The following is a 15,198-nucleotide window of genomic DNA, read 5'->3' as shown; positions in this document are numbered from 1 at the left end:
CAAAATAGAAGTAGTTATTCCAACCTACCAATTTCTATAACCATTATGGACTTGCTGAATGTGAGCTTTTGGGAAGTGATTGTAAATCCTGCTCCCGAGTGCAGTTTTAACTTGCACATGAAGAAATGAGAGTTTAATTCATTGAGAGATTTAACTGCTTTGTAATTCCTAGTCCCTAACCTCCCAAGCTGTAAATAGATTGCATCTTAAAATAGCCTACAGATGTACAGTATTTCTGAAAATTAAATTCTGAATATAGTGTTCTATTAAAATATTCTAAGTAAATATGCACATCTCTATGCCTGTTCATACTTACATAGATGGATACATGCAGTCTATATCATTTACATGTGTTTTACTGGTATTTTAAATCAAAGCAACTAATCTGCGGTTTTTTAGCTGTAGAATTAAATACTCCATTTTATTGTTGTTGCTCTCTCTTCTGTGAAATGGAGACGAAGGATAGTAATTACCTCCCAGACTTGTTTTAAAACTGAGTTAATACAACAATATGATTCATGATACTCAATAAATTTTAGCTTATTTCTAGAGTGAATCTTGATCATGCACTATAAACATGGAAACAGTTAATGTATTCTTAAGCTAATCGGAGAAGTTCTTTCCTACACATTGAATGCACTATATGTGGTCTTTGAAATTTTAAATGTAAATTAACTGTTAAAATGTGTGAATTTGTATTAAACTTGAAAGGTTTCTTTTTTTTCTTTAAGGCATACAGTTAAAAAATACATTTGTTGGAAACATAATAGGCAAAGGTGAAACTATAGCTTTTATACTTTTTTAAGTACTTTCAAATAGAGAAGAGACAACATATGTAAAAGGTTCAAAATACTGTCCTTTTCAAACAGCTGGTGAACTAGAAGCTTATTTGTGTGCTGTGCATACATGCACATTGTACACATTGGTTCATGAGCTTGAATTCAGAGCCTAGGAGCTGGGCTCTTGAGCTGTGCTCAAGAGCCACAGCTCTTCTTACAGCTTTTTGTGGTTAATTGCAGTCTCGAAAACTTTCCTGCCCAGGATGGCTTTGAACTATGATCCACAGATCTCAGCCTCATTAGTAGTTGGGATTACAGGCATGAGCTACTAGCACTGGCAACAAAAAGTTTTTGTATCAGTTTTCAACCCAGTAGATAATGTTTGTGAAGCACAGCCTTTTTAGACCTAGAAACTAGGATTAATGCAAACAAGCAGAACTGTTTATCTCTCTACCATTGAGAGTTGTGGATGTTAGTAAGTGATCAGCCAACATACTCATTAGGTTGAATCAGTTATCAACGTGCCAGTAACTCAGAAAGCTATTCCCTGAGAAGACAGGGAAAAAAAGCATTCTATAATGGTTATGATGGTGGAGAGAAAAGAGCACTAATCTCAAGGAAGGAAGACCTGTTCCTGAGCCAACCACGCTGCTCTTCTGACTTATGAAAGATGCTGGCCTTGATAGCAGAGACATCATTTACACAGCTGGTTGTTCCCTGTGGGACCCAGCATGGGAGCATGTGAAATGGTCTTATACGCACTCACAGGACCCCTGATGGTCTGCAAGTAAAAGATCTGGCATGAATGTGGTTTTCTTAATGTATCATAAATACCACTATTGAGATAGATGGTTTTAGGTGAACATGAGTAGTTTTAAATTTTAAAAAATGATATAGTGTTCTGAATAAAGGTGATAGATTAAACTCATGATTTTATTATTCACTAATTTTGAAGCAGTAAGAGCCATATTTTATTAGCATAGTGTACAAATAAGACAAAAAGAAGTTGAAAAAAATTGTTAATATCCTTTTCTGAAAATCTTCACTTTCTTAATTTGTTGGTAATTTAAGGACCCCTTTTCCAAGTTATATTTCTATCATGCAGAGGTTGAGAAAATAGAGATGTAAGATGTTAATGTTTCTGTTGAAAACATGGAAATAATTATTCCTACCTCTTCACTTACTGAAATATGATAAGTTAATGAATGAACTTCCTTCAGCTAACTTTGGGCTAAATGATAGCTACTGGGAATAAAATACCAGGGTACAATTTGGACAAGAGGTGTGATAGGAAGGAAACTATTGTCATGGTGAATATCCATTAGGACACACAAAAAACACCCACTAGTATTATTGTACTTATCATCTGTTTTTAATATGTTCCTTCATTTGATTCTTTTCTCCTAGGTTCCTGGTACAGTTCAGACAAGACAAAGTATGTGTGAAGTTCATTCAGGGAAACCAGAAAAATGGGAGTGTTCCTACATGCAAACGAAAAAACAACCGTCTTCTTGAAGTTGCGGTCCCTTAACTGGCTACTTGTCTTTGCTTTCATGGACTTGTTTCTTTGTAATAGTGCAATTGGTTTCAATTTGGGGGGGGGGGGTTCGTTATGTTTGGGAATTGCCAAAGACTAGGGTCCCTTGGCAAAATAAAAGTAATTGACTAATCAATTTTTATTATTGCGATAGTTTAACTCTTAAATTCACTTTCTGTCCTGGGGCAGGATTGTTGAAACTAACAGTGTCTGTTTCCCTGACATTTGTGTTTCCTCTTTAGTTACCATGTTAAGACTTGTCTACCCTAAATCAACATATTAATCATAGATTATTAATACATATAAGTTTAGGAAGGGTCTTAAGAGACAATGCATTCATTTATCAAATATTTATTGAATGCCTACTCTCTGCTGGGCACTATGCTAAATGGTATGAAATTACTAGGAGCCTTTTTATTTGTAAGACCATTGCATTCTGGCTGGTTTGTGCTGCTTTAATGACAGCTGAGAAAGATTGAAAGGTGGAGGGCAACCAATAACTGCTAATGATGGACAGCATTAGCAGGAACTCTGTAGCATGATCATAAACAATGTATGCTCCTAGAAGGACTGGTCTGAAGAGGAGTAGAAGTAGATGACTGGGTAAAATCCCTCAATATTTTTTTCTTTCTGAGAAAAGAAGAATGACATCTGAACAGATCTCCTCGTGATTACTTTCAAGAGTAGAATGCAGAAGTGATTCTTATTTTAGTTAAAGTGACAGAAGCACTCAGTAACATGGTGTGTTCCTGTTTCTGGTAAACATCATATAGGATTACAGGTATGCTAATATCTGCAGTGGTTTTATTCAAGTTCAAGTAACTGTTTTAAACCACTAACACAAGAAAGAAAGGCTAAGAGTCTTTCAGAGTGGCAGATGTTCTGTATGATGTGCAATAAACATCCCAGCTCTTTTGTGAAAGTTTTATTTATAATATACATTTTTGTATGAGAGAGGTGATTGGTATCGAGTGCATATTAGTCAAGGATCAACAATCAGTTCATTTTAATTTGCAGGGATTTTTCTATTTTCTTTAAAATTTTAAAATGAGGATTCATTTGGAAACTACATTTTAAACTTTGGAATCAAACCATTTCTTATTTGGGAGGATAATGTATATACATTGCTATTATGTTAAATAATAAAATTGTTCTAATTTGGTGCCATTTGCTGGATCACAACTGTATTTTTGTATTCCAAGCTATTTTCGTATGTGTCAGTGTATTATCTCACAAAATGGTTTTACAACCAAAACATTATATGGGCTCTGTATTGATTGAATATCACAAATCTTTTATAAACCAGAAACAGTTGTGGAAATATTTTCTGGGTATTTTCTGTTGCTTTGTATACTTAGAAGACATTGCTCACATAACTTCTCAGGTGTATGTATGTGGGGGTTTTTTTTGGTATAGGCGAAGGATATAATTCTTTTCATCTTCCTTCACTGTGGGCCCCAAATGGTATATTTCCTGATATTGTTGAGTGGTAATTTGGGACTGAGGGACATTTTTGTTTTAATGTTTTTTAAAAGACAGATACATTTACAATGCTGAACGTACAAAAAGTGCAATAAAAATTCTCCATTCCATTGGTCCCCCATCTGTTAGTTCCTGCCTCTCCTTCCAAAAAGTTAATTCTTACTTTCAGTTACTTTGGCATTGTTTCATATGTATACTAGCATACATTGTTCTTTACCTTGTCTTTGTCTTCTAACAGAATAGTAAGAGTCTTTATGTTAATCTTTACTGGTTCCCTGCTGGTCACCATTGGACTGCTTCCTCAATAGAACTTTGTAAAGGAAGTCAGGATTGCAAGGACCAAGATTTTTTTTTAATTTTCTATTTTCCAAATATTTGGAGATTGTTCATTATGATGGTTAGTTAGCAATAGCGATTAGCAGTTACATAGTTTACAAAGTTTTTTGTTGTTGTTCCCAATAGAAAAAAAAGACTTCATCTAAATCCTCAAATTATAAAAATATTTTTGCATGTAATTTATTCTAATCACTGTTTAATCACTGAAAGGAAGTATGACAATAATTTTTGGTGGTAAAACTCACACGAGTTTTACATGACTTGACTTGGTTGGAAAGTTTTTCTGAACATCAAGCAGAAAAATTGCTTATGTACCAAGATATAATATGCTTTCTTAGAGTTTTAGTACTTAGAATCCATGTAGTGATATGGCCTTTCTTTTCCATGGAGCAAGCAAGCAATTAAGGAAATTACGATTGGTAGAAACAAAGATTCAGAATTTTTTTAACTTGCAATATTAAACCTTCTTGGTTTAATCCTGAACTTAGAATTGACTGCCCCTTAGAGAAACAAACTGTTGGCTTTGAGGAAGCCTTTACTTTCCCCATGAGGAGAGCAGTACATATATAACCACACTGGAATTGAGAGCCCCTATAATACAGATGTTGCTGAGTGTAGGGGGAAAAAATCCAAGGAACAATACTCCTATGTTGACTCCTGGGTGGACTTTATCTTTTACTAAGTGAATTAGAATCTCCAAAATAGAGTTTGAAAAGGAGCATTTTTAAAAAACTCTTCAGAAGATTCACACATGTTAAGCTTTGAGAACATTGATGAAAAATACTAGAGTTATTTTCTGGTCACACATAACAATTTCACCTTACTAAATCCTTAATTCTGATCCACTGGTTCAGAGCTGTTCTGCACAAGGAATTATAGGCCACATCTGAAAGGGCTTCCGGCCCATGCCCAATGTCTTGAGTAGAACTTATGCAAGCAAGTGATACTGCGTTGTATGTGCCTGTCCCTTTCTTGCAATGAAAGTGGAAGTGTGGGTGGTGTGTATCCAGGCCTGGCCACACCACTAGACATGGATTCAACTTAGACACATTTCATCTTGGTATGTAAGCAGGCTTTCCCACTAGGCAAAGGCACAGCTTATGGAAATGAGTTCCATCACCAGCTTTTCCCCCAAGTATTACTTAGAAGGTTGCCTAGCCCTAGGGTGATTTCTACGAGTCACTCGGGCTGAGGTAGCTCAACCCCTACCCTGACTCACAAATGTTTTCTTGGAAAAGCCTGTAATGGGTTCCACAAGAGCTGTAGTTGCTAAAGGATTGCAATGTGATTGACATAGTTCATCTTTTGATTTTCATCAGCCACAGTGCAAGAAAGGAACATAGGAATATTGTCATGGATTGGTTACAGTTTTGTATTTTACAGTTAGAGTAATAACTTAGTCTCTAAACCCATTGGTAAGGCCTTCAGTTCAAGTTTGAATACTTGTACTCATTCTCCATGGTCTGATGAGGTGTGTCTGTAATGGTAACAAAACCAAACCAGGAGTTCTGAATATCTAAGCACAATCTGAAATTGTGCTTAGAAATTGTTTGGCTGAAATCTAAGAAAATGAATCTTTTTCGGACCCTCAAGTTCATGCAATTGAGTATTGTCATGGTAATTAGAGCACAACTTAAAATTCTTCAAAGCAGAATATGAAAGTGAAGCTTTTTTTGTTATCTGCTACCTTTCATATGATCGGTGAGATTCTTCATAGTTTTGGTAGAATCTCAGAATACTGTATACTCTAAAATGGGAAGTGCTTCTGAGGAAGGATTTAGTAAGTTCCTTACTATATGTTTTAATCTATATTGAGTTCTGATCTGAAATGTGTCCTAGGAGCTTTTGTTTTTTAAGTTTGGCATTTTTCCATAAATAGTGCAGCACACAAATTCATGAAACTGTCAGATGCTGGAAGGTGGAAGGGAAGATACAAGAGGGTAATCGTTTTGCTCTTCTGTCGGCCTGGTGTGAACACAGCTGTAAGATTTCATCAGCCTCAAAGGTTTTCTGTTGGGATATGTATTATCAGAGAAGCTCCTAATTTGCATTTCAATTTAATAATTCTATCATGCTCTGTTGTTCTCAGGTTTTCATTAGCTAAATCCACTTGCTTTCTGCTCACATCAGCTTCTATTTCAGTATCCACATGGGAAAAATTAATTGTTTTTAGTCAGTTTCTTCTAAATCTTGGAATGTCTGCCTCATTTTCTTTGGTTTGAAGATCACTCTAAAATCTGGAGTTAATCACAGTACAGCATAAGCCACAATCTTTTCCTCATGAACATCCTCCTTTCCCCTCCCCCCCCCCCCCCCCCCCCCGCCCGACTCTGGCATGATGGCCAGATCCCCTTAGCCCAGTTCCACAAATTCAACAAAAAATCTAACTTCATAACCAAGGTAAATAGTCTCAGCTTCTCCCTGTTTTGAAGAGAGAGTGGAAACGAATTGAATTCCATATTTACCCAATGTCCTGGCCATACTGAGGGAAAAAGAACTAGCTGTTGTATCATTTTGGTTACATTCAACACAACTTGAGTGTTTCTCTTTGGTGTGTGTGGTATGAATTTTTACCAATTACTAAATGTGGCATATATCCTTAAAGTACACCTTTTAATGACATACACTATTTGAAATATGCACATGAAACTGTACATATCCATATAGCTAGTACCCAAAACAAGAATCCCAGATATAGCACCCAGAAATCCCTAGTTTGTGAATATGTGTGCACATTTCTATGATATAGACCTAGGTGTGGACCTATGGGATTGTAGATAGCTAAACACCTGCTTGGGTTTAGTAGGCCCTACCAGAATGACTTTTGAAGGAAACTACCAGTTTGTACTCCCTCTAGCTTTGTACTAGGTGGTAGTTCACACCGGCCATTGCCAGTCCTTCATTTTGGTTCTGATGATCTTAGCTTTTTTTGTTGTTGTTTGTATTGTCCTGATAAATATTGAACATGGTCACCTTTTCAATAATGGCCATTTGGATATCATCTTTTGTGAAGTCCCTGTTGTAGCAGTTTGTCAACATTTTGTTGTCTGCTTTTCCTTTCTGATTTTAGTCCTGTATATGTCTTACATATGGCACATAACTCTTGTCAGTGGTTGTTATTATTACCAGTACCTTTTGATGAATAGAAATCATATTGTAGGAAGTCGCACTGTGGCTCAAGTGGTAGAGCATTTCCCTTGAGCTGAAGAGCTCAGGGACAGTGCATAGGCCCAGGGTTCAAGCCCCACAACCAACAACAACGAAAAATCTCATTGTAACATATCATAGATTCATTATTGTTTTTTTCTTTTTCTGATTCATACTTTGCTTCCTGTTTATGATATTTGCTTACCTGAGGTTATGAAGACAATTGTCTATTGTTTTCTTCTAAAAGTTTTATTGTCTTTGTCTCCATATTCGCTTCAGCTGCAGTTGGTTTTTCAATGGTTTCTGCCCTTCTCTATAGCTATCCAGAAGACTTAAGGTGAGCCTATTGTTAAAAAGTCTACCATTATCCAGATGTTCCTACTGTTATTTTGGTTTATGTCATTGTTTAATAATATGTTGACATGGTCTTTTAAAATGAGACTCAGATCATAGTGAATCATCTTATGCTCTTGGGATGGGAGAAAAACATTAAAATTATGACGTTTACCAATTAAAATTAATAAATCCAATTAAGTGAATATAATTTCAAGTATGGAGAAAGTGTACTTCATAGAGTTGATGTGTGTGTGTGTGCACACATGCACCTGTGCATGCACACACATAGGTAGGTACATGCACTAGCACCAAGACTTGAACTCAGGATCTCATGTTCTCACTTGCCTTTTGTGCTCAAGGTTGGTGCTCTACCACTTAAGCCATGCCTCCAGTTTCGTCATAGAGTTCTAAAAATACAAACACAAATTAAATCTATCCTTCAGCCACAAATTGTAATGTTGGAATTCTTAACATGGAATAGGAGGAAAACATTAGATATTTCTAAGAAATAAATGACCAACTTAGTTATGTGTATTATTTCATTTTTCCATTGACTCAATGATTTCTATCATTACTAAGCATCCTCATTTAAAACTTTCCATAGTCTTACTAAAATTCCGCCTTATGTAAGTACATCTGGATATTTGTTTTGAAATACAGCTCTCTGTTCCTTCTCTTAGATTTGGTTCCTTTTGTAGTGGGTAATAAGGACCATCCATGTAGTTTTTTCTAATTCTTTTAATTTTCCTGTGCAGGGGTAATGGAGTGTAGGTGAGACCAGAGGGAAGCAGAAGAGAATTCCACATCTTAGGCTTCTCTTCTTTTTTTCTCTTCAATTTTTATTTTTTTATTTTTTAGTCAGTTGTGGGGCTTGAACTCTGGGCCTGGGTGCTGTCCCTCAGCTCTTCAGCTCAAGGATAGCGCTCTACCACTTGAGCCACAGTGCCACTTCCGGTTTTCTGGTAGTTTATTAGAGATAAGAGTCTCACGGACTTTCCTGCCTGGGCTGGCTTTGAACTGCAGGCGTGAGCCACCAGTGCTAGGCCTAATACAATTTTTTAACTGAAAAGAAGGTTATCTTTCTAAAATATCCCAGTGATTATCCAATCTCTTCTCATGTGCAGTTGTGAGCTAGTTATATTCTGATTTTCTCTTCTTACAAAAAACAATGCACATGTTCATCTTTCTTGGAGCTGGGGTTTTAATTGACAGGAAGGAGATCAGTACCACAAAGGTAAGTGAAATGGCCTTTTTGTAGCATGAAATAGATAGATAAATAGATATCCCCTAGGGGATAAGTTTTAGACAAAAGAAGACATTAATTTACTTATGTGTACCAATAACAATTAATTGCCCGACTAGTTAAGTCAGATAAGAACTAGGTTTGTAACAATCTAAACATACTGATATAAATCCAAACCTGTAAAATGATAGGGTTATATTGAAGTAGAGGAATGGTTTTTTAGTCTTTATAGCTTTTTTTTTTTTTTTCCCAGAGCTGAGGACCGAACCCAGGGCCTTGCGCTCGCCAGGTGGGCACCCTTCCTCTGAGCTAAACTTACCTCAGCCCCCTGAAGTAGAGGAATGGTTAACGCTCATTCTCATACAAATCCTAAAATGACCTGAAAATAAATTCTTCCAACTTTGAGAACAACAGCTTTCAGAATAGAAACCATTATAAACTCAGTGATCCCATACATAATGTACCCTGAAGTTTAGAGAATTTCTTTCTGTTAGGTCTGCTGGGGAGAGTTTCCATATGTTCAAGTTTTCTTTGCCTGTTCTCTGCCTCTTTTAAGCCCTTCGCCTCTGCCTCCCAGCCATCTCCTCTAAAAAAGTAACTTTGCTTGTCTTGTAGCTCTCTCTCTCTCTTTCTGTCTCTGACTCCTTCCCTCTTTCTCCCTCTCTCTGCCTCTCTCCCTCCTGGCAGACCTAACACTTACACTGTCTTGTTTTATGACACAAAACTAAAAAGGAAGATGCTGCTAGGATTTAAAGGTTTTTGCTAAAAACAAAACAAAAAAAACCCTAGCTGTAAAAACTGATGTGGCAAATGTTCTCAGGATTTGGCATTATTATGGACCAATTATTATGAACTTGGCATTATTATGGACTTGGCATTATTAATACAGAGACCCAGGAAATGGCAAGAGTTGGAATCTAATCTTTCCAGTTGTCTCAGGCTTTTTAAAACAGCTGTCTTTACTTCTTAACACAAATTGGACTTGGATCTGAAAATGAAATGGGATCTGTAACATTGAATGAAAAAAAGCACTTGGGAGCTACTGCTGAGACATTAGTAAAGGGGAAGGAAATCCACCCACCAATTTGTTCTTTCCACTAGGAGAAAATCCCGCAGATGAGGATGCCATATGTGCTGTCCTGAACTGTCCCCAAGCCACAGCAGACAAAGTAAAGTCTGTAAGACTTTATTTCAAAAGTGTAGATTGATACATGGATTCAGACATACATTCATGTCCCTGTCTTGAAGACACCATATCTGGGTTGGGACAATTGTACTGCAGTGGTAGAGTGCTTACCTCACATATCAGAGGTCCTGGGTTTCTCCCTTAGCCCAGCCAAAACCAGAAATATTGAGGGAATATTAAAAAAGATACCATTTCTTAAGAACATACAATAAAGGTCTGCTGCACTCCTAGATTGCTAGGAAGCCACCATTAGAGTAGCCACTCACCTACCAAAACAAACATATGCACCATCTTTGGGGAGCGCACTTCACTAGAAATTCCCATGGAGACATGGTATATTCTAGTCATAGGAACTGATTTTTCTTAAGCATAGACATAGTTCTCTCAGTTTGTCTATCAAATCCTATTTTGATGTTATTGAGTACTTAAGTTTCAATAACTATCACCATTTGTTCTCTTCAAGGAGCTAATGTTCTTAGGAAGAAATGAAATCCCTGAATGATCCACTTCCCTGTAGACTTCCCCTCAACCAATCTTGCCAAATGTGTCTGCCAGAAATGCCTGTTGATGGCTTGGCAGAAACTACACAGAGTGAAGGAACATGGAGAGTGTCTCAGGCTCGCCATGTTGATTTAGAATATGTACACTAAGGGTTAGCCTAGGGAAGGAAAATATTTGTCAACTCTTAACCCAAAAAGGATATTCTTTACACATGGAGTATGGAGAATGTTAGGACCCAATCCTGTTTTATAAAATACCAGAGTACACCAGAGCTTCTATAGGTTCTTTAAGAGCAATTTTTTTTTTTTTTTTGTGAGAATACCATACAGAGGGGTTACAATTACATGGGCAAGGGCTAGGAAGGTAGCTCAGTGGTAGAGCACTTGCCTTGCATGCATGAGGCCCTGGGTTCGATTCCTCAGCACCACATAAGAAAAAAAAAGCCGGAAGTGGCGCTGTGGCTCAAGTGGTAGAGCTCTAGCCTTGAGCTGAAGAGCTGAGGGACAGCTCCCAGGCCCAGAGTTCAGGCCCCACGACCGGACCCAAAAAAAAAAAAAAAAATTACTTGGGCAAAGTAATGAGTGCATTTCTTATCAAGCATTATTGCCTCCTCCTTTGTTTCCCCTTACCTTTTCTAGTATATCTTCTTCAATCCTTTTATTTTCAATTATTTTATTTTATTTTTATTGTGAAAATACTGTACAGAGGGGTTACAATTACATGGGCAAGATAATGAGTACATTTCTTATCAAGCATTGTAGCCCTCCTTTGTTTCTCCTTCCTATCCCTTCCCATCCTCCCCCCCTCCCCCCCCCCCCCCCCCGCCCCCCATCCTCCCTCCCCCACGAAAGTTGTAAAGTTCGTTTTTGACATAACGACTTGTACATCTCATTGTTGCAATGGGTCCACCTGTATCCCTATTTAAACAATTTGTTTTTCCCCTCCCCCTCCACAAATTATACGGACATCAAATACAGTGAAAGCAGGGGTTATACTGTGGGGGAGGGACATACATAGCAACAAAGAAATGAGCACACTGCTCCATTATTCCTCTCACTTGTCTCAACCTCTTTAAATTCTTCTTGGTCTCCCCACCCCTCTGCTCAGTCATATCAGGATAAATGGGAAGCAAAGGACACATTTCGGGAATTGGTGTTTAACCCTGAAGCAATGGAACATGTGAGGGAGTTCTTGTACACTTTCTTAGGAGAAATAACTGAATTGTTGAAAATTAAAATGACACAGGGTTAAAAAAAAAAAGTGTTATTGATGAAAAACTGAACCATTGTCCCAAAAACTCACAATGTTAACTTCTACCTGGAATCTGTGCTAAAACTGCTCTGAAATGTCTGATATTATCAATATGACAAACATCAGAACTTCCTTCCAGAAAATGTGAGTTTTATAGTTTCCATGTCTTTGCCTGTGTGGTATAAACCCTCTTCCTAGCTAGCTACAGTCAAGATAGGCATCTCCTCTCTAAATTCAGCCACCTGGCTGAATATAGTGCTCTGGGTTTTTCTCTGTTTCTACAGATGCTGAGAAATCTGCAGCTACTTTGAGTAAGAGCAAGATTAAAAACAAAACAAAACAACAACAGCAAAAGGCTATTGGAAGAAAGAGGGTAAAATAATGAGAAATAAAATTAGAAAATGCTGCACTCTTCTTAACATGTTATTTTAAAAAGCATATTTGTATTACCCAACTAGAGATAGATCTTGATGATGAGTATAATCTATATAGCATGTGTATGTGTGTTGGGGGAGAGGTTATTTTGTGTGCATGTACCAGTAGTGAGCTTGAATTCAGGGCCTTGCACTTCAGCTTAATTTTTTTTGCTTGAGGCTGGTGCTCTGCTACTTGAACCATAACTCTATTTCTGGCTTTTTGTTGGTTAAGTGGTGATATGAGTCATTCAGTTTGTCTGTCTGGGCTTACTTCAAACCTCCATCCTTATATCTCAGCCTCCTGAGTAGTTAAGATTACAGGTATGAACCAGCAGTATTGAGTGGTATATGTATGTTTTAGTAGGCTGTTACTTGTTCTTTTACCTTCCTATGTCTAGGACTTCTAATAAGGTCATTCAGTTGCAAAATAAATTAAAATAATAGGTATGTTTTCTATACACACAAAAATGGGACCACTTTAAAATATTTTTTTCAAGCACTGGAATAGAGTGGGAAGACAAGGTCCTGGCATCTTAAGCATGTCCTTTGCACTTGGTGTGAATGACAGACAGCAGAGACAAGATGAACCAGCAAGTTCTTGCCTGAGCTTCAAATGGCTCTTGAACTTCCACAGCTGGTGCTTGGGACCAGAAAGAAAAATAATTACATTTATGCTTCACTTAAGATTTGTAAGAGAATAATTTATTATTGTCTCCTTGTATATAACCTGGGAGCACACTCTTCAATGGTGGCAGAGGGTGGGTGGGGGAGGGGGATTTTGACTTAGTACTATTCATAAGAATTCTAGATGGACATTTTAAAACAACCAACTATTTTATTTTTTAATTCAATTATCTCTTATTTATTTACATTTATTAGCATACATGAATTATATAGGGAGAAGGGATTTCATTTTGACATTTTCCCACATATTTACACTGTATTCTAATCAGTCTTCCCCTTTCTGTCATTCTCCTTTCCCCCATATTTTACTCCTTTAATATGATCCAGTTGTTTTGTTTTCCACAATAAAAATGTCCACAATCTTCAGCTCTAAAGATGGGGTATGTGTGTAATTGTGTAAATAGGCACAAATGTATATTAAACACTTTGCTTATACCCGTGAACTTTGACCTCAGCTTGCTGTCAGATCTCCTCATCTGTGATGTTGTCTTATCAGGAAATTCTAGAGATACTTTTGTAACTATTTTGCAACATATTATTTCAGCTTTCTGCCTTTTTTAAAAAACAGTATGTCCTGTCCCACAAATATCAAAGCACTTGGGTTACAATTTTTAGAAAGCAAAAGCAGAAAATAGACTTCCATGTCAGATTGGGTTGTATCCATCATACCCAGCCAAACAAAGGCCAAGGTGCCAGGACCTTGGAGGCGATCCTGCTAATTCTTTTCCATGATTCACATAATCATCATAATCAAGTAATGATCAGAAAAAAATCTCCATTGCTCTCCAAAAGGAAAATATGGCCAGCCTTCATGACTCTAAGCCATTCTGACAGGCTGACAGGGAAGGAGGTAAGGGACAGGGAACGGGATGTGTCATGCTATCTGAACAGAATAACAGAAAGCAGCGCTGGCGGTGGGAGTCAGGGCTGGAAATGACAAGTGGAAGGAAATGTTCTAAAACCAAAAAAAAGTTGTTCAATTTGGATGCCTTAATGTGCTCTAATTAATAAAAACTCTTTGAAGTACATCCTTACATTTATCCTTTAAATTTTTTTAGAAGTCAATTATAAAAATGACTTTAGGAAAGCAATTTTATTGTCAAAACAAATGAAAAATAAAAAAGATGCATAAGCAAAAAAACCCACCAAAAGTTATTGTCTAAATGATCAAATTAATTCTTTGGAAAGCCTTAATCTAACAACTTCCAGTGTCATGAAATGGCCTGCACAAAATTGCTTCCTGCCTCCTTATCCTCACCATTCCACACCCAAAGACCCCTGAAGATCGCAATGCTGCCGGCCTGGGGAACAGTCCCGTCACCATTCTGCCTGTGGTAGTGTCTGACCAAGATGAGCACTTTGCCTCTGTCTATGCTCTCATCTTGGTTTATGCCTCTGAAAGGTCATTATTTTAATGTGCACTCTCTTGTAACCTCTTTCCTCTTGCCATTAGCCCCTCAGTTTCTCAGTTTTCCCAGAAAAATTTGTATTCATTATGGGTTGGGTTTTTTTTGAGCCCCAAAATGGTGCTAATCATGTCAGAGTAAATTCATTTTTTGGAGCACTTAGCTAACGTTAAATATTTATGTTCATTAGTGAGATTCTTTTATGAATCTCTCTCCTCTGCAAGAGGATAACTCCACAAAAGTGGAGGCTTTGGTTTATCTCCATTTCTTTTTTGTTTCTACTCCAAGCTTCTCTATACTGACAGACGCATGGCGAGCACTCAAGAAATACTTGCTGACGGGCTGGAAAGGTGGCTCAGAGGTAGAGTGCTTGCCGTGCATGCATGAGGCCCTGGGTTCGATTCCTTAGCACCACATAAGCAAAAAAAAAAAAAAAAAAAAGCCGGAAGTGTCACTGTGGCTCAAGTGGTAAGAGCGCTAGCCTTGAGCTGAAGAGCTGAGGGACAGTGCCCAGCCCCAGAGTTCAGACCGCAGGACCAACCCACCCCCCCAAAAAAACTTGCTGAATTATTGAATGAAAGATTGTAATATTTATTGAGTACCTACTATATATACATTATATATATATATTCCATTACTCTTCTAGGTGCTAGGGGACATAATGTCAAATAAAATTAACAAGCCCTCAGTCTCCTGAGGCTAACATTCTGACTGATAAATGGATCAAATTATTCCCAGCTACACAGAAAATATTTCAACTAAAAATAGATATCATAAAAACAACAAGATGATGATCATCTAAAGTTCTTGCAAATACACCTAAAATTCTATCTCCTCCTTTTTGTACTTAAAACTTATCAGCTGGCAGCTTTCAAGTGAAAGTGATTCTCATGT

The 15,198-nt window shown here is 37.4% G+C and overlaps 1 protein-coding gene across 5 annotated transcripts in view; it reads left to right on the top strand.

Annotated features, from left to right (window-relative positions):
• Window positions 1-3,483, top strand: part of Myo1b (myosin IB) — a 173,453-nt gene extending 169,970 nt beyond the window's left edge. For all 5 annotated transcript variants that reach the window (XM_042688266.1, XM_042688267.1, XM_042688270.1 and 2 more), the window contains one exon: window positions 2,187-3,483. In XM_042688266.1, coding sequence (XP_042544200.1) covers window positions 2,187-2,310 — 124 coding nt within the window. In that variant the 3' untranslated portion in view covers window positions 2,311-3,483. The remainder of the gene's footprint in view (window positions 1-2,186) is intronic.
• Window positions 3,484-15,198: the final 11,715 nt, after the last annotated feature.

This window comes from Dipodomys spectabilis, unplaced genomic scaffold (assembly GCF_019054845.1).
Source record: "Dipodomys spectabilis isolate Male_0828 unplaced genomic scaffold, ASM1905484v1 ptg000115l, whole genome shotgun sequence".
NCBI classification, from domain to species: domain Eukaryota; kingdom Metazoa; phylum Chordata; class Mammalia; order Rodentia; family Heteromyidae; genus Dipodomys; species Dipodomys spectabilis.
The sequence above is the reverse complement of the archived record's forward strand: the minus strand, read 5'-3'. Positions and strand labels throughout refer to the sequence as shown.